General features: G+C 36.2%; 1 protein-coding gene across 1 annotated transcript in view; it reads left to right on the top strand.

Moving 5' to 3' along the window:
• Window positions 1-20789, top strand: part of DLG1 (discs large MAGUK scaffold protein 1) — a 144264-nt gene that overhangs the window by 102677 nt on the left and 20798 nt on the right. Inside the window, 6 exon segments of the mRNA XM_053986145.1 lie at window positions 3230-3356; window position 3666; window positions 5427-5507; window positions 5509-5583; window positions 6686-6788; window positions 14959-15073. Of these exon segments, the coding sequence (XP_053842120.1) occupies window positions 3230-3356; window position 3666; window positions 5427-5507; window positions 5509-5583; window positions 6686-6788; window positions 14959-15073 (502 nt within the window).

Raw genomic sequence — 20789 nt, forward strand, 5'->3', positions numbered from 1 at the left:
GGTAGGGTGGTCCTGTGGCCGGAGCACCGGGGCTCAGCTGATGTGTGTGTGATAAGCACAGCTTTAGCCTGCTGGAGGGCTCACAGATCAGTAGGAGTGTAAACTGCCTCTTCATCTATACATAAATGGTGGTCATGAAATGATTCCTGGACAAATATCCCATAATTAGTTCATATAAATGCTTTTAAAGTTATTCAGTTGGAATATTACTAAGAAGGTGTAGTACTTGCTGTTTAAAACACCAACATTACCTGTGAAGTGCATGTAGTAGAATATCAGAGTCAGAAAAGTGGCTAAATGGGTTTTGAGAGAGGACTTGCTTCCAGTACAGGCCCCCTTTGAAGACATTATCAGTGATGCATTTTTGACTCCTAATTAATTTCAAAGTATTTTTCCTTTGTGTGTTGGTACAGTTTTTCCACCCTGCATTGAGAAATAAAATATTGGAAGGGAAGGAATAATCAGTTTCTTCACTAGACATGAATGCCTTATCATTTCTTAAATGGCCTAAGTACAGGAAGAGAAGAGTATGTAATAACAGTAAAAGACAATGAAGTTTTAATTTTATTGCCCATTTTAGAGATTATACTTGTGGTTGGTGTCCTCAGTTTACAGATAATAGGAAAATAATAGGAAATCTTCCTTTTTTTCTTTTTGTCTAGGACTGTCTTATGTAAAGGAGAGGGTATATTTGGAAATGGAATTTCTTCTTAAGAGTCTGACTTTTTCTGTCAAAGCAAATTGATTTTATGCATGCAGTTTTCTGTTCATCCAAAAGACAGTTCTTTTATAAGTTTCATCAGTAATAATATTTACCTGGAAATAGAAGTTTAGACCTCATTTAGGATTCAAAAAGTGATGGCTTGCCTTTTACTTCTGTCACGTTCCTCATGAATATGCTTCAGCTATAATTTCCATGTGGAGCAGTTTCAGGGAAGGTGCAGGCATGGTTCAGTGCAGGAGCTCCACAGAGAGCAGCCTCTTTGTGCCTTGCATAGGTTTGCTTTCATAGCACTGAGAGCACCAGCCTTGAGAAAGGACCAGACTGTCCCAAGTAGTAGCATGTGTAAAACTTTATAAAGGATGCAGCCAGTGCTGCTGTGGAACTATCCACAGGTCTGAAATAATAAACTCTTATATTGATCAATAGCTGGCCTTTAGTCATAGGGTGAAAGGATAAAAAATTCTAGAAATAAGGTCATGTGTATGTTTCTGAACACAGTGCAGTTAAAAGTTGCAGAAACCTGAAAAACAATCAATTGAGAAGTACTGTAAGTCAATGAATATAGAATTTGTATCTACTTTTTCCCTATAAAATATGCATCATCATGGCTACCATTGGCTTGTTAAAAGCAATTTCAAATTCATTTTGTGGAATGTGATAATTTAGTGCAGGAACAGAATGTACAGAGCTGCTATACTGTGCAACAGTTTTTCGGGTTTTTTAATCAACACCCATTTTCCTGTAGTTGGAAAAGAGCTCATAATGTCTTGCATTTAATTTTTTGTGCTTTAGCTTTAAAATTTTCTGAGGAGAAACCAAAATAACTGTATTTGTATGGTTTTGTTTTAAGCAAAATGTGTGAACAATGCAATGGCAATAATAACGTTGCATTAAAAATCATTTTTTTTAACTGAAAAGCAAATATTGTGATATGGTTTGGTAATTATTGTGAAAATTTGTTGCTAAAATTCCAGTGTGACTAAAAAACTCAAGTTTTGAAATTGACAGTTAGGTGTCCAAATCTCTTACCAGTGCACAGAAGCTATGTGTTGTACTGGGACAGACAGAAGGAAGTGGGATCTATAAAATCCTTGCAGGGAGTATGAGGATGGAGGTGCAATGTGTGTGTTACTGCTGTTCCAAAAAAATGTATTAGGATTCCCACATGTTGAACAGCTCCTAATTTTTAGAGAATTCTCTAATGTGAGTGCTTCTGTTGATCATTTGGTTTTAGCAAAAGCAGCATTCTCTTTGCTTTAGACTTCATGAAGTCAAGCAACGTGAGGGAGCTTCCTTCTGCCTTTGTTACAGAAGGGCACCACGTACCTCTTGCACTTCAGTTCTGAATTTTGCTGAAACCCCTTGTTTATTCAGAATTATGATTTCCAGAAGTTCTACACAGTCTCATGCAGCTGAGGGCTGGTGTGTCTGAATAGCACAATTCCTTTATCAACCAGTGCTTTTGAACTGCTGAAGCTGTTAATAGTGGGTTTTAATGCTTGCTGAAATGTTGGCAGTGTTGACCTGATGCATATGATGCCATATGAAGAATTTACTATACACAGGTTTACTAGGAATCTAGAACAATACAGGCACAATCCAGCCCAGATTGGGTGGTTTGGAATATATATATATAAAATAGCAAATACATCGTATATATATATATATATATATATATATATATATATATATATAAAGAATACTCTTGATAAGTTTGTATATGATCCAAACTTTTTGAGAATGGCTTAAAAAGGAAAAAAACAAAAGGGGAATGTGCAGATTGCTTCATCAATCTGTGTCATTTATGTTCAGTTAAAGAGCTTTGGGTTTAGTATAAATCCTCAAAGGTCAGCTACCCCATCAGATACAGCAAGCAAGGGCAAAGTGTCTGGCAGCTTTAATAATACTGAATCTGTGAAGAGTCCCCACCCTTCAAAGTTTGAAGCACGTATGCCAGGAAAAAACCATTTCCATCTGTAGAACATGCTTTGTAATAGCAAACAGTGGGTATGACTGTGCCTTAATGAGCACTTAAAATTGATGTGCCTAACTTAGAAATATCATGCTCCTTCTTAATTATTTATTGGAACAATTCTCCTGGTGTTGTAGAATATTTTCCATCAATTGTAATCATTAAGATGCTAAATTTCTTCTGGTTATGTGTGTTGTGGTTCAGTTAAAACTTTGCTGCAGTCAAGTTAAAGACAGCTTTAAAGCAGATAAATCTCCAGACTGTTCCTATGGGCTCCAACTATCCACAGTAATTGTTTTTAAAAAGTTTTATTTGAGACACAGTGAAACTGAAAAAATTGCTTACTGACTTAGTGAGGAGACTGGGGAATGTACAAATTTAACACACTATTTTAGAACTATGATATTTATAATATATCATTTCAACTGCTATAGTTTGTTTTTAAAAGCGGTCACTCCTTCGTTTAGTTTCCTCCAGCACTTTTTTGGTATTATCCTAATGTCTTTTATTGTTTTCCTTCCTCCTCTGTGAAGCTTATTCTCAGCCAGTGGATAACCATATCAGTCCATCTGCCTACCTGGGACAGTCCCTGCCCCCAGCATCACCAGGGCGATATTCACCAGTTCCCAAGGGAATGCTTGGAGATGATGAGATCACCAGGTAATGAACAACCAAAGCTCCAAAATGTGTTAGTGGGCAAAATAATAGGGAATGCTATATTTTATTTCAAGAAATGGATGTTAGTTTTTTAACTCTTGTAAACAGTATTGTAAGGCTAAAGCTATGTATATTTATATGTGTATGTATACACACACACTTTATTTATCGGTCCAAGAACAGCATTAAAAGCAGAAAGCCCTGGAAATGCTGCATGTGTTTGACAGAGATTTTTAGAATGGTACTATGAGCAGACCAGAGATTTATTTTAAAGCAAGCAGTGTTTGGGTCCTCCCTGCCCCCACAGACAAGGGTTTGTTTTGATGGATTCTAGATCCAGAAAGACTGGAGAGCTCTTAATCCTTTCCCATTAACAGACCTTTCATTCCTTCGCTGATTCAGTAGATTGCATTAATCTTTTGTTCATCATTGATGATAAAGGGAAGCTCTTGTAATTTTGTTGCCCTTCTGTTCTGCAAGTATAGGGATGTTACACTGCACTTTCAGTATGCTGTTGCTGAATTCTGTGTCACACCATCACCTGATATGGCTAATGTCACTCAGATTCCGAGGCAGGGTCCACCCAGGATTGAAACTTAAATGGCATAATAACCTGGAGAATTGATTTTAGTGTAGTGGAAGGTAGGATGTGTCTTTGTACTGATTTTTAACTTAGGGTTAGGTAGACATATAAGCCAAAATTATTCTGTCCTGTTGATATGATTATGGTTTTATTACTTTCCTTAAAATTACCGTAAAAGGCTGGTTTTGAATTTCTTCTAAAATGCAAGGCCTATTCAGAAAATGTTTAGATTTTCTTTAAATTGCCTTCTCATATTACACTCTCTCTATCCCAAAAAGGAGTTTATAAATTTTGAGTGTTATTTTAAAAGATACTGCATCTTTCTCTTTTCTGTTCTGTTTTTGTAATGTATTGATGTGATCCAGAGCAATATATATAGAGATTTTCACAGTGTCATTTATTTGTAATAGAATAGTACTCCAAAAAAATAAATATAATAGTTGATGAGGTGAAATTTAAGAATTTGAAATTAAGATGATTTAATAGCTAGTGCAAAAATTGAGTGATTTTTAAAGATTGGACTAGATGATACTTTTTGTTTGGAAAAAAAAACAGCTTCTTACTTTATCCTGTAAAATTAATAATTAATGCCTCCAAATACTTAATGTCCATTAATTGTTCTTTAGTGCTCTCTAGTGATTTTTGAAATGCAATGCACAGTTTATCTGCTTTATTAGAAATGTCTTTTTCCAAGATCATTTATGCTTTGCTTGTATTAAATAGAGTAGCAGAAAATAGATTTTTGAAGGAGTCTTTCTGTGTTAGAATTTGACTGGCTTTAGCAATATTTTTTCTTTCCTCCCCTCATTCAAATTTGGAGGGGATTCTATGAAAAAGAGTGCAACAACTTGGTTCAGTTTAACTTATTCAATTGCAGTTGCTTTGCTAAAATTGAAAATTGTATCTGAGAATGTCACAACCTACACTGATGTTCTTGAACAATATGGAAAATATTAAGTAATGACATTTAGTGCTGAATAGGATTGTAGCATAATAGGAATCTCTTTCTCTCTTTCTCTCTTTCTCTCTTCTCTCTTTCTCTCTTTCTCTCTTTCTCTCTTTCTCTCTTTCTCTCTTTCTCTCTTTCTCTCTTTCTCTCTTTCTCTCTTTCTCTCTTTCTCTCTTTCTCTCTTTCTCTCTTTCTCTCTTTCTCTCTTTCTCTCTTTCTCTCTCTTCTCTCTTTCTCTCTTTCTCTCTTTCTCTCTTTCTCTCCTTTCCTCTCTTTCTCTCTTTCTCTCTTTCTCTCTTTCTCTCTTTCTCTCTTTCTCTCTTTCTCTCTTTCTCTCTTTCTCTCTTTCTCTCTTTCTCTCTCTTCTCTCTCTTTCTCTCTTCCTCTCTTCCTCTCTTTCTCTCTTTTCTTACAGATTTGTTCAGTTTACCTAACAACAGGGAGGGGATTTTGTTTTGCATCTAGAAGCTTTTCTAATTGTTTATTTTACTTTTACTCATATCTAGTGACCAAGATTTCATATTCCTTTCTTTTCTTTCAGGAGCCTAGAAAGGTCGTCCTACATCGAGGATCAACAGGTCTTGGTTTCAACATTGTTGGAGGAGAAGATGGAGAAGGAATTTTTCATCTCTTTCATCCTTGCAGGAGGGCCAGCTGACCTGAGTGGAGAGCTTAGGAAAGGAGATCGTATAATTTCTGTAGGATTCTTTGTTTCTTTTATTTAAACAGCAACAAAAGTTTTTCCCCTCCCTGCATATTAATACCAATTAATGATATACAAAAAATGTTATTAACTGAGCTAAATTTGAGATAATGGAACAGATGTCAATATACTTCCAAACTACCTTTGAGGATTTTAGTCTACCTCAGTTTCTCATCTATAACCTGATTAAAATAGCACTCTCCCTCTCTGAGACATTCAGTGAAGACATTAACATTAACATTAACTCGTAGCTGAGAGCTTTGTGTGTCTCAGTTGAAAGAATACAGGTTCAGAAATAACCCTTCTAATGAGATGGAGGACTCTTGGCTGCAGTGTCTAAAAGTGGCTCTTTACTTCCCTGGGAGTAGCTGCTGAACATCCTATTAGTCTTAAAAAGATCCATCTCATACCTTTCTAAGGGCTTTTTCTATATTAGTATTGAAGGTCATAAATATTTTAGTGTGTTTCTTTGTGAAATTACTTGATTTACGGAGAATCATTTATTTGGGCAATTACATTGTATTTTGGGATTTATTTAAGAGGAATTATATCCTTTTAACAGCTGTTACTAAAACCAATATTAATGCACATCTTTATTTTAGTTTGAACTATGAAAACTGCTCTTGGTCTAAAATCTGGAACACATATTTCTGCTTATTTTTTTTTTTTTTTTGTGATGCTATTTCTAAATCTGCTGCATTGAAAACAGTGCCAGATTCACAGAGGGTATTGCCTGTCACTGGGGTGTGGTGACAACATGCTCTTGTAGCCATTATTTTGGCTAAGAAAAGTCCCTGAACCATCACAAAAAGTAACATTCTCTGTTTCTCCTTAAAAAGAAGAAAAGCACTCTTAAGAAGAAAAATTGACCATTCACTGAGTGATAGACTGTGATAATGTCAGTAATTCTTAAGAGGGGTATATGTGAGAGAGGATTTTATTGACTTTTGATTTCAAGAACAATGTTGAGAACAGGGAAAATACACATTACATGGAAACTAGTTTGTATCCCGTTAATTTTTTTCCACAGGTGTGTGTTCTGTGGTGATAAACACAAGCATTAATTTTGATAAAGGGCTTTTTTGTATTACTTGTAGGTAAATGGAGTAGATCTAAAAGCAGCAACCCATGAACAGGCAGCAGCAGCCCTGAAGAACGCAGGCCAAGCCGTGACTATTGTAGCTCAGTACCGTCCAGAAGGTAAGGCTGCTTTATAGCTTCAAGTTCTCTTGTACAACTGGAAACTCAGAGAAAGATAATCTACAGTGTCCTTCCACCAAACACCTCTTCTGAAACAAATAATGTAATAGGTGTTGTCACATATATGATAACATAATTGCAAGTGACCAGATTGGAATATTTGCAAGTGTTGCTGCCATGGCTTTGCTGCATTTCTTGCTTTCACCATTACAGAATTTCTGTTTCTTCAGTAAATGTTGCCAGTGTCATAACATGAGAAATGTATGTGTGTGTTTTTGTAATTATCCTCATTTTTTGTTTCTGCCACTTGGAAACAGGTTAGCAAGTATTAAAATATTCATAAAGTTGTTGTTCATTATTGGTGTTTCTCAAATGTCATCATAAAGATGGAGAGCATCAGTTATAACTGCTTGTATTGCATATGTATTTTATTTATATTTATGAATCCAGCAGGATTTTGTAAAAGATGCTGACAGCTAGGACAGATCAAGGAGATTCTAGACATCCATCAGGGTTCATTATAACTGAGTAAAGAGATTCAGTATGATAGGAGCATTTGGAAGACACTTGGGACTGGCTCACTTCACTCCCTGTTATTGTATATGACAGTTTGTCTGTTCATAGATGTGGTGGGGAATGCTAATTTATGTTTTTACATCCTATCACATTTCCTATTTTCCCATCATAAATTTCCCATTTGTCTTTCTCCTCCTATTTTTGGGAAAAGAGGATTTTTGCGAGCAGTTCTCTCATTGGAAAGCCTGAGTTAGGCTATAGAAAAATGAATCACTGGAAAACCCTTCTCATGTAAAGGCTTGAATTTTCCTTATCTCTCTCTTCAAATCCATGGTAACTAAACTCCTAATTAGTGGGTTTGGGATAGGCTGGTATGACTGATTGAAATGGATGTTATTGAATTTGGGCTCAAATTGTGTAACCGCTGACTTTTCTTTCCCTTAAATCTCCACAATGTTCCTTGGTTATGGAATTGAGTGAAAACAGATGTAATTACATTCTTTAAAATGTCTTTCTGGGCATTCCTTTAGTTTCCAGGACTGTTCAGTAAATTTGAGGGATGCCTTACAAAGTTTTTCTACTCCACTGAATTAAATTTCAGCAACTTGCCGGCACATTTTGGGAGAAGTAAAAGCCAAATGTGGAATGTGAGTGTGTTGTGCTGTTTACAGAAGTAGCTCAGGCATCAGGCACCCCCACAACTGTACTCAGATGACCTCAGGCTTTCTCCTTGTAGACTCCAGGCTTTATCTTGCAACTTGCCAGGAGCTAATATTGGAAACTGGTTGCCTGTTGGGTTGTGCTGGTGCATCCTTCTGTGGTACATAGATGCCATGGGTGTCATACAGAGTCTCCCTAGTTGGACACATCAGTGGGTTTGGACCTGTTGGAGCTGGATGCTGCATGCTGCAGAGGGATCTATAGCAGGAGATGAGCAAGAGTTTGTGAAACAGGAGTTATCCTGTAGAAATGTGATTGGGAAGTCAGAATGTTGTTCTCATTTTCATCTTTATTTGGAAGCTTTTCCTTACTCCCTCACTTGTACTATAAATTTCTGCCTCCTTTCAAGACATCACTCGTGAATAAGAAAGGATTTTGCTTGCTGTGAATTCAACTGGAAAAGAAATACTGTGACCTGGAGCAGTTTCAAAGCAAGAAATGCTGCTTCAGTACACAAGTGCTTTGATAAGCCATTTTAATTCAGTGGCTTCTGATCCATTTAATTTTTATGTTGCTCCTGGCTCTGCAGACACCTCAGTGCCACACTGCTGTTTCTCTGGGTTTCCTGCAGAGCTAGGATGGCAAGGGAGGATTGCAATGTTGGTGCAGAGGAATGAGAAGCAGTAAGCAATTTGGATATATGTGTATCTCCTGGGAGTGGGGATTCAGAATGGTCAGCATTGCGATCGTGCTGTGCAGCAGGAATACAGGAACCTGAGTCTTGAAGGGAATGTAGTGAGGGGAGGAGCAGCAAGGGGGAAGTATAGGACTGCAGAGGCTTACAGTTCTGGGAGGCTCTGTGTTTCACATTGATATCCATTGTTACATTCATTCAAATGAAAAGGTCATCTGAAATGTAATAATAATGTTGCCTCACAATTCAGAATTTCTGGAAGGTTATATTTTGCCATTCCGAAAAGGTACGAGGTGCCAGTGGGCTGCCATACCTGTATTATAGTTTGAGTGCATTTAAGTGTTTAAAAACAATAGAATAGCCAAACAAATATATTAAAAATATGAAAATATATTTGATTGAAATTAGATAGAAAATAATTTAGTGGGTTAAGCTTTCTATTGTAGTTATACTCTGCTAGATCAGAACTGAGCTGTATTAAGGATGTGGATGACATTAACTGCAGTTATGTAAACTGTGAAGCCTGCTCTTGGAGGGCCTTGAAGAAGGCAGCAGGCCAAGTCTATTGGCATCAGCAGTCATTCACTGGTCACCTCATCTTTCCCTAAAGCAGGGCAAAATTCAGATAAACCTGTCATGAGAGAAAAGGGCACCAGCCCTTTCTATTTCCCAAGGATTCACCTGACATACCAAAAATAAAATTTTAATTTATTTTCTGAAAGTGGTAAGATGTTTAAGTGATCAGATTAGCTTTATGTTCTTAGGTGATCTGGTGGATCAGTGTAAGATTAGGAGAAGGTGGAACCAAAACATCAAGAGAAGATTTCAAAGTATTTTTGTAAAGCATCTGCTTCTGAACCTACATTGTTCATTTAGGTAGTTAACACACATTCTTTCAGTTTTGTTAATGGAAACTGTGTTTTCTTCATTCTCTCTTGTCTTTTAAACAATGACTCAAAAGAAAAAAAAGGAGGAAACACAGAAGTTTTGTTAGAGTTCTCTGCTCAATGGCCAGTATGTGGCTGATTTTTCTATTTACAATGCTGCATTTATCAAAAGAAAATAACTAAGCTCTGGGAAATGGTGCCATTTTTGTATGTATAAGCTAAGATTGTTTTCTGAGCATTAGTCTTGAAATGTATTGTACATCTTCTGTCTGCAAAAGTCTAGCTGGGGTAACATGAAGCCAATAATGCTGGTACAAAACTTAATTTTCAGTAATTGTTTTTTATCAAGGCTGAACTTCCCCTGCTTTCTAGATGAGGACATGGATTTTCTTAAAGGTGGTTCAAAAGATCAGTGCATCCTGATTTCATAAAATGAAAAATTCTTAAAAAAATTACTTCAAAAGAGGTTTGCCTTGTTTTTGGGTATGTGGTCCTTGGTTTTCCAGGTTTCTGTTGTTGCTTGTTTTGTACCTGGTTCTACTCATTTGCAAGTAATCTAGATTAGTCAATTAGAGTATTTTCAAAACTGGACCTATTAAGATTAGAAAAAGGGTTTTGCTATATATAGCCCTGATAGACACTATAAGGCAGCTTACACATGTTTTAATCCTTTAAAACCTCACTCCTACTCTTTTAATATACTAAATAAAATTGCTTGTGAGTGCTTGCTAAGCCTTCAGCAACATTTTTAGTGGATTCACCTCAGCAGGGACTGGACTTAGTCTCTTTCTGAATTTTCCAGGGTGTGTGGGAGGTGTTCTTAACTAAATACAAATGCAGTTTTTCTAATCTTTTGAAATTCCTTGGCACAAACTTTCAAGTGATTAAAGAGATACAAGCTCATTAAACATTAGAGTGTATGGAAGTCACCAACAGCATGTGGAATTCATTTTTGTCTGTCCCAGTCAATGTTCATATCAAATGACATGCATTGCAGCAAAATACCTCCTCAAAAATGATTTATGATATTTTTATTGTGGTCCATGCATTTTAAAAGAAAAATGGAAGATCAATACAGGATCAGTGTGGTGGTGGCCATCCTAACTACCGGACTCCATTCCTCTCTTTGGAGGCACCATGAAAAGGAAAATTGAATATTCTGCGAGTTAAGAAAAGAATATAAATCAGTAGTTATATAAAATTGTCAGCACAAGAGTCCTGCTTAGACAGATCCAATGGGCCGTAGTTATATAAAATTGTCAGCACAAGAGTCCTGCTTAGACAGATCCAATGGGCCCTGCTAAAGAGGGCTTTCCATAGACAGATGGGAAGAGGGAAGCAAGGGGCATACTTTTTAAATTAAAGTGAACTTTTTCAGCTCTGTGTGGGTTCACTGTATGTAAGAATCTCTGCTTCTCAGCGCAGTGCTGCCATCTGTTCCCTGCGTGCAAATCCCGGCTTCTTTCAGTCGCTGCTCCTCCTGTGCTGTTTGCTGAATTTCCCATCCCTTGTGCAGCCTTCTGCTCTCCTGCCCCGTTTGCTAGAATGTGTGCTCCAGACCAGATGCATTTCCATTGCAGCAGTGTTCTCCTCTTCCCCTACCTGCACAGACAATTTTTCTGTGTGTTTGTGTTTTGTTGCCTACCAGATGGGCAGTCCAGGAGAGTTTCAGTGATCAGATCCTTTCTGGAGTTCTGATTTTCTGGTCAAGTAAATATTGACATTGAAAATATTACAGATTTCTAGGTAAAATCACTTTAGGAGCTTGGAATCCATAATTTTATAGGATTTGCTAATCTTCCCTCCTTTTTGTTTCTTGCTGTGGAATACATGCAGACATGAAATAGAGCAGATTTTGTCTAGTTTTGCACCATCTGCTTATCTAGTGTAATTTTAAAATTTAAACTTGAGCCCAGATGTATTCATCCTCTGTTCTTAACAACTGATTATGTGTAAACCTGAGTAGGCTTTGCATTTTTTCTTTGGTGATAGTGGGGTTCTGTTGGATAAATGCCATGAATTGAAGCAGGAGGTGCTTTTGCTTCTTCGATCTCACTGTTATGTCAGTAGATACTATTCCCTCCCTGTCTCTAAACTTCCTGGAAACTTTGAGAAAATTCTAGTCAAGAAAAGTTGCCCTTATTCTAATGCTCTTATTTTATTGTGTTTCATGGTAGTTTTGCTGCCTTTTATCCTTTATTTGATGTACATCAGCAGCAGATCTTAAAAGTTTATTCTGAGTGAAGTTTCATTCCCTGCTGTTGCATATACATCAGGTTTTGGAGCCTGACCAAATTCTTACTGAAAGGATTTAGAGGTTGAATTGTGTGGTTTTCTTTCGGTTTTGATTTTTTTTTTTTGTGTGGGTGTCTGTGTTTTTTGTACCACCATAGTTCTTATTAAAACAGTATTTCAGAATCTCAGTGTTTTGATGGCTGTGGAAATCGGAAGCATATTTGTAGATGGAGTTCCAGTGGCCAGCCTGCTTTATTAGGGTTAAAATCACTTTTACTTTTTCATTTAAACAGCTTATGCCCTTTCGGTTACCCTGATAACACTACACGAGAAATCAAATGCATTCCTTCCCTTCCAAGCTCTTCATTTCCTGTTGACCAAGAAAGCAGAATGTCCTTTCCATCTTGTTCACTGGAGCGTGTTCCAGCTCCAAATTTCTGGAATGTTGACATGACAAAACTTTCTTTAAAAGTTACATATTGATATGTGCATTGTATGATTTTGTCACAGCCAAGTGGAAGTTTGTTGTGCTGTTCACTGTGATTTAGGGGAACAAATATCAAATTTGTCATACACTATATATGGCTATTATGCATAGCATAAGAAAGAAAGGCATCGTAAAGAAAATAGTTATCTAGCTTTTGTGAGAATCTAGGCATGATAAGCTTAAGGGGAAAGTAAGAGATTGAAGATGTAAAAGACACTTGATATCCAACTCTTCTTAATCACAGAGATAGAAATATAACCTGTCCTAGACAAATTATAACCTCTTCTAGAAAAATTAGCAGAGCTCACACTTTGATTCATAAAGCTGATGTTGAACCAACTCTACTTTGTCATCAGGGCACAGGTGCTGGTCCTTTGGGTATTTGACTAACACTGCTTTTCTGATGCTATCAAGAGTCCTGCTGCTGTGTTTTTTTCTGTCCCCAGCATCAGTTTCAGTAGCACTATACCTAATTCTAAGGTTTCTTTTTTTGAAAGCCTGTGTACTTTTTAGTTCCAAACCAAATGATGGTGAGAATTCTATTCATCCTGTTCGTCTCAAAACCTTCTGTTAAGAGGAATATAACACAAATTTTAGCTAGCTCTGCATCAAAGGAGCTCACCAGATTCTTACTGTACAGTGCTTAAGCTTCTCCTAAATATGAAATTTCTTGGCACTCCTTCTTTTTGAACATAAAACCTTCTCAGTCCCAGCCCATTAGTTTCCTTTTTTTGCTTTATTCATATGGCAGGAGCCTCTGTGGTGAAATTATTCTCCTCCTTACTCCTACAGATGTCCCTGTCACTCATTCAGCACTTACTTCCCAGGAATTCTGATGAGAAAAATTAAATTAGTTCAGGAAGCTGCAAGACAAGCAACCTGCAGTTGAAATATAGGATAGAGTTATGCAATACCGGGAAACAGCCTCCCTGGTAGCTCTCTTATATCTATGTGCTGCATAGGAGGAAGTCTGATTCTTCAATAAAATTACACAATATAGAAATTTGTAATTTTTCCAGTAGCTATTGCAAAAAGCTGCAGATATTTTAGAACAGGCTGTAGCACAAGAAAACACTGGGATTATCTGATCTTTTCCATGCTTACTTGCCTTTCACACAGGAGTGTACAAAAATCTTATAGGTTTATAGTTTCTTGGTTACAGATGAGTAAAATGAGGTGACTTACCCAAGGGCAGCAGTAGCACAGCAGGAGTGGGCTGTTCTCTCAATGCATCTGAGCCCTTCCCCTAAAGAATGCTGCTTTCTAAAAAATGTTGTTTTCTCACATTCCTCTTTGGTTACTGTCCTGTTATCTTACATTCTTTTGTTATTAGTGATAGCATCGGTTGTGGTGGAAATAATGATTTTGATTGTCTTGTCAAACAACCTCATCAGTTTGATTTAGTGCCAGTAAAGCATTTGATCTGAACTTTACATGTAAACAGACACTTGGTGCTGTTTTAAAAACTAGGATATCTTAAAAGCTCCTAGCTTTTGCTTATAAAGGACAAAAGTTAGGTTATTGATTTTCATAATCTGGATAGGGTTAATTATAGATGCTATCGGTGCTCACTGCATGGTGAGTATGGGGAGAAATGGCTGCAGAACATAATATGATAAAACATTCACAGTTTTTAGATGGCTGTTCAAGGAACCTTAGTTTAGAGATTTTCTCAAGATTTTTTACTTTATAGTCCTTTCTCAGTCTTGCACTTCCTGAATAACCTGGTGCTCACAGGGAGTGAGGGTGCAGCTCAGGAGAGCAGCTCAGTGCCCGGTCCAGCAGCTGCTCGTGGCACACACGCCCTGGCTCTGCCAGTGTTGACTTGTTATAATCGGGCATCACGTGGTCTCCTGGGGAAGGTGGTGGCTGCACAACATTTCCTTTGACTAGGAAGGGTTTACAAGTGGGTCTGTTGATCCTGAAGTCCAAACTATTCAGCTGAAGGAAAAACTTACTTGCTCTGAGTTCGTATTTTATGCTGATGGCATGTAAGTACCTCACTTCAGGAGATGTTTGTCCTGAAGAAGCAATTACTCTTTTCCTGGCTGCCTTTGTAGCTAAATCAAATGCATTTAGCATAGTTTTATTAGTACACGGTGCTGCTTAAGAACACAATCCGTTTTTCCAGGATTAGCATTGTACATAATTCTGTGGGGGCAGTTTGAATCTCTAATGCCGTTTACAAGTGGATTGAAATTCATGCCAGAATTCTGTTTTTTTTTTTTTTTACTTTCCTGAGCTTCCAGAGGAATATGGTCTTATTTCAGAAGATGTTTTGCATATTTCCCACTTTGTAGTGTTAAATTCTTTATCTCAATCATATCTAGTAATTTTGAAGTACAGACATTTTTCAGTTCCATTTCTTAACATTTAAAATCTAAAAACCGTAGTTCTTGGTTATAAACATGTATTTCACATGTATGTTCTGAAGTTTCCTTTCTGTCATGGGTTAAAATTTATCTGTAACTGTCTTTTTATTACTATGAAATTGATAATTATTGGTAGAAATGTTTGTCTTGATTTGAAAAAAAATAGTTATTGTGAACTATAGATTATAATCACAGAATTTTGAAGTATAATATTATTGTATATTTTCTTTGTCTAATCAAAATTTAGTTTTTCTTTCAGTTCAATTGCTGAAGTTTGGCAGAAAATTAATTGCCATGCCAAATTCTGTCTTTGTTACAGAATACAGTCGTTTTGAAGCTAAAATCCATGATTTACGGGAGCAGATGATGAACAGTAGCATTAGTTCAGGATCAGGATCTTTGCGAACCAGCCAGAAGAGATCCCTCTATGTCAGGTAAACATCTTTCTCATAGTATTTGTACTGTGTTTTTCTGCTTTCCTCTAGACTTACTATTTTGGTATTTGCGTTTTCATACAATTATTTACCAAGTATTAAAAAAAGGATACTTCTATGCAAATATAATAAAAATAAAGCTGCTTTTAGACTGATTAATGTAATATACTGAAAAACCAGTAATATCCCTGAGAACGCTATATGAACTTGGAGGAGTGGTGCTATTTTTGCTTTTTGTCCTTTCATTTGAGAGAGATGATAATCCTTCAGCAAAAACATATATTTCTTCTTTAAGTCAGTGTATGTGAAGTCTTAAAAACTTAGTTCAGTTTGTGTTTTTGTGACAGTAGTCTTCATGTTCTCCCTTGTTGAGTACTTGAGTTCAAATGTATAGTCGTCTCTTTCTTAAGGTATGATAGATTTCCATCTAATTTCCTTCAGCTGACTTTAGTTGTTTTCTTGGCTTTTTTAAGGAACCTTATTTCTCTATCCAATTCAATTTTGTTATGGAATATTTTTCCATGGTAACCAAGAGAGAAAATGCAAAGCAAATGAACTGAGTATACCTCATTAATTTATTCATACAAAATTAAACATAAAGGAGGCTGAAAGGAAGTGGAAACATAAGAGCATGAAGCAGATGAGAAAATAGGTGGTTTCACAAGGAACTTATGGCAGGGTGCAGCTTATTCATGTGTCACTCAACTCCTACATCAGTTATCATGTACTGATAAAGCATAACGTTTCAAGTATGAAAAGTGGGTAAAAAGATTGCATTTTTAAAAATAAATTGGTTTTTGAATTCCTCAAATCAGCTCATGTCTGGATTAAGTTAGTAGCCTCTTGGTAGGGGCCAGAATGTTTCAATAGAGCAGGTAAGCCTTCAAGTAGTTCTGATGTTTGGATTAAACATGATTTTAAATGTTGTAGGATCTCATGGTTTACCTCCTAAAAGTAAGCAGGCTCAGGTGCTGTTGACTTTTCCTATCCAAAGCAGATGGTATTTTGTTCATGATGTGTTCTGTCTACTGAGCTATGGGAAAGGAAGCAAGTCATACATACACCAAACAGTTCCCTGAGTAATTGTGTTGATGCTGAGGAAAGTAATGGTCCTTTGTAACTATTTCTGAATGCTTGACACAAATGTAGCTAAATACTCTTAGGGCTTCTGTTTAGCTTAACTCTAAACAGGTATTTTCTGTGTTTTGACCTATTGTTTCAGTAGCTGGATTCTGTTTTCTCAGATCTGAGCCTAATTTTTTTTTTTCTGCTTTTGTTTACCTTAAATATTTTGGGGGTTAAATTTTAAGTCTCTAAAAATAAATGCCTTAAATAGTAAGGGTCAGTGCTTGATACCACAGTTATCCATATATTTTAATTTCCACAGGTAGGTATATTGTGCCAAGATCTTCATTTCCATAATCCCAAGATCTATTGCTTTAGCTGTCATCATATACCTAAGCCCAAACAATTCTAAATGCTTTTATTTTGCTTGGTTAGCTATAGCCTGATTAGGTTCTATACTGCTTATGCTCATGTTCACACATCTGGTATTTTGACCCCCTGACAAGCATTTTCTCTTTATGCAGCTTTTATTCTACTGATGCAATTGTTGAGCTTTTGACTTTGCCAGCTGCTGCAGAACTTGCAGCCTTCTCCAGGCTGTTGGCAGCAGCTTTGTGGGGACTGGTTTAATTTAAGGTTTTTGAGGCTCAATAATCAGTGTTGGTATAAGTCAGTACAAATATCTAAAATGCAAAAATTCCACAATAAAAGTATTTTTCTACCCACATCTCTTTACAAAGCGTGCTGCTAGGGCATTTGGGATCTGCTTGTGTCATCACACCAAAAGCTGCCAAAGACTGGGAGGCAGCTTTGTATGCACAGAAAGGGTTCTCATCTGCTCTGTCTTGTTTCTGATGTAATTTTGACCCCATTGAAGTAACTTTAATTAATATTTTTCACATATTGCTAGATACTGACAGAACATGTTAGTTACCCACTTTATTTCTTATAATAAGTCACTGGTATAGTCATACCGTACTTTTAATTCAATTCAAAGCAAATTTTAGTAACTTCAGATATCTTTTTTCAGTAGTGCTGGGCTTTGGATATGACTTAAACGATGCCAGTTATGTAACAAAATGCTGATTTGAATGGTAAATCCACCAGTAAAATGTTTATAGGTGTTCAATCACAATTGCAGAAAAGCTATTAAATAAAAATACCCTGAAAATTATCTCTGCTGCTTTCTCAAAATCACGGTAATAAATTAGGAAATAAAATCAGATAGATCATTGTATTCCTGTAAACATGATATCTTTAAGACTAGTCTGCTTGTAAACAGCATTTTTTGGTATTATGTAATATTCAGGGAAAGGCAATTGTGTTTGCCTGACAATACAATTTAGAGTAAAATGGCAGGTTTTTCTTTGTGATTGTATCTATACCAAAAAATGATGCAGAGCAATTTAGGGAACAGCCCTTGGAGGGCAATACAAACACAGCAATTCAGCAGCAGCTCGCTCTCCATTCGCACATCCTACTGTCCCTGCCACGCCACGCTCCCTGTCCCCAGCTAATTCAGATGTACTGATGTATCTTCTCTTATTTTGCTTTGTATTTCTTCTGGTCTCTGTTCTGAGACAGATTCTCTCATAGTGTTTCTGGGTTTGCATCTGATCTATATCTATATAGATATCTATGCTCATCTGGAAATTCAGAAAGCACATGTGAGATACCTTCATGCTATCAAGTTTCTGTGATAATACATGAAGAGACAGTAAATCTGTTCCATATTTAATCTCATCTTCTGTGGCAAGTCTTGGTTTGCAATGTGTGTAGCATTCAAAATCAAAAATTCCATTTACCTTTGTGCATTTTTATGATCAGCACAATACATTCCAAATTCAAACAATGGTGCTGATTTGTGCTTGAATCACAGCAAAAAATCATTATGTCTCCAAGCTGAAGAAAAGTAACAGTTTTAAAATGACTAAGAAATTTTAACTAAGTCCTTTAGAAAAATAAAATCTCCTATTAGCAGCAGGCTAAGTGTACTTGTCTGCTGTTGAATTGGGCCATCCCTATGGTATTCTCAGAGTTCAAACAGTAAGTTTCAAACAACTTTCCCAAAAACTCAGAAACAGAGAACCTCCTTTACAGGCTGACCTTCATTTATTGTGAAGAGGTAAAATTAATTCATATTTAAATGAAACATAGAGCTGCTTTTGCTGCTGGGATTCCTGGTTGCTTTGTTTAAGAAATGCTTCAGTAGAACTTGGTCAACAGCCTATGACACTGAAAGTAATGAGTGTGGCAAGTCAAAAGATACTCTGGAAAATTTTGCACTGTTGCACAGCCATTACATTTTTGGCTTTGAAGCATAAACACTCATGAAATATGCAACCTAATTTTAGTTTCTCTAGACTTGTGGATGAAGGAGCTGAGTTGCCTTTTTAGTGTTCTTTAATTCCTGAGTAATAATACAAAGTGAAATAGAAGGGAAGACTTGGTGCTTTCTCTAGAAAATATTTTTTAGGACTTCCCATTTAAATAGAACTTTACTGTAAATAACATGGGTCTGCATTCAAAGCAGAAGTTGATGAGGATTACTAAATTTATTTTTAAGTTAATTTGTGTTTATAACTTACAATAAGTAAATGTATATGTGGCATTTTTAATCTGTAATTAAAGTCCCCATGCAGGAAGTTAATAGAAGCAGTTTATTTTATATTCCAGCTTGTAGATAAATGCATCATCTGGGCTGTGAAGTGAGTTCTTGGTTGATGATGTAACAGGCATACAGGAAAAGCCGTGTTAATCACTTGGAATCAAAAAAAAATTTTGTTAATTCTGTTTGCTTTTGAGGTCATTTATAGGATCATTAGCAGTTCCTGGTCTTCCTATAAGTGTTAGCTGCATAGTTTTGTCCTCTTACGTGACACCCTAAATCTTTTTATAAAACTATCTTCATCAGCTTTGACTTTTTTGCCCAATAAAATTATTTATCTTGAAGTGACTTTACCAGAGAAAATGTGCTTGAAACTGGCTTTAATTGTGCAAAACCTGCTCTGTGTAATCATTTATCTAGTAGGCAAAGCACATGTTGGTAATAATGGCTTTATGCATTTCTGCTTCCATTTCACTCCTGAGCAATTTTTCTCATGCAGTCAACATATATGTTAATGCTGTTAGACCAAGCTCACAGCTTTTATAAATTTATATGCAAACTCAAAAATAGAAGTTAAAAGTGGAGATGGTAGAAATCATTGCTTGAATGCTAACAAGAAATCTCAGGAAATAAATGTCACGATGCATGTAATTAATTCAGTGAAAATGTATACAACTTGAATCTGCATTGAAAGTACATACTGGATTATGTGCAATTTATTTTGAGAGATGAAATGATATTTGTCCAGAGTGTTTCTTGTACAAACGTGCGTAATAAATGTGGAGGAATAACTACTTCCTATCTGTATCATTTTCTTACCTGCAATATTTTAGCTATTAAAAAAAAAAAAAAAGGTTCTGATTTTTTTTTTTTTTTTTTAATAATCCAGATATCTTAAGTATGCTGTGGAATTAACACAAAATATCTTACTATGAAGGTTGCACTGCTAAGGAAGGTGGTATTTCAACTTCCAAGCTATTTCAAAATTAAAAATCTGAATTTATAAACTTAAACTAAAGGTATCATAGGTTTAAGTATGAGGCTCTTTGTATCAGGAGAGCAAATATTTTGAGGTCATTTAAAAATTTCTGACTTTTTTTAGACATTCTAAAAATCTTTTTTAAAACCTTTAATCCTTTAGGAATTTTTAAAAAAATATTTTATAGTCTAAGAAAGGCATGGTGTCTCAAACAGCTCTGGTTTTACAATAGATGCTAAAGATGAATTGGTCTGGCAGAATAGTTTGATTTTTTTCCTTGTAAACAATTTGTTATTGGTTATGAACAAATACACAGTTCACTCAGTGCTTGAGGAAGGCAAAATTCACAAAGCTGAAGTAGATTTTGGAGTAAACAGGTTTTGACATACATGGGTTAAAAATTTCTGTGATATTAAAAATCTAGCAGAAAAAGGTATGTAAGACCAGTGTTTAGGATGAAGAAACAAGCTGAATTTGGACAAGGAAAATGCCACCCTTTTAAATCATCACATTGTAATCTCTTGGTACTACTTTGGCTTGGTATCAAGTAAGTTGAATTTGGGTATTGTTCAGGAAGTGCAGCACTGACAACACATGAGCTGGCAGATTAAATAATGTTGAGGGTTTTTTGGACTGTGTCATACAAGCATTTATTTCACATAGGTGAGGTTCATGACCTATTTTCAAATGTAAAAGAAGTCCTTTAGAAGGCAGAACCTGAGCAGTATCTCTTGCTGTTTGCTAAGAGACTCCTGTCATCTTTCATTTCCATGTCCTCATTAAACCCTCAGCTGTGCCAGGGAGAAACAGACTTGCAGATATCTTCATTTCCTCAGGGAACTTGTCCAGGTATAAAATGATCCAAAAGGCAGAAAAGACATGACTTGTAAACCAGATCAGTTCCATAGTGTGGTGGACCATGTGCCTTTCCAGACATTTGTGCTTTTTTAAGTAAAAAGGGGAACAGGAGTCAGTTGCATAAACCAATCTTGCTGCCAGAGGGAATGTTAATAAAAACTGTAGTCATGCAGCTGCTGCTCAGGTTTTGTGAGTGCCTATTATTT

Source organism: Vidua macroura, chromosome 10, assembly GCF_024509145.1.
Source record: "Vidua macroura isolate BioBank_ID:100142 chromosome 10, ASM2450914v1, whole genome shotgun sequence".
Classification (NCBI taxonomy): Eukaryota; Metazoa; Chordata; class Aves; order Passeriformes; family Viduidae; genus Vidua; species Vidua macroura.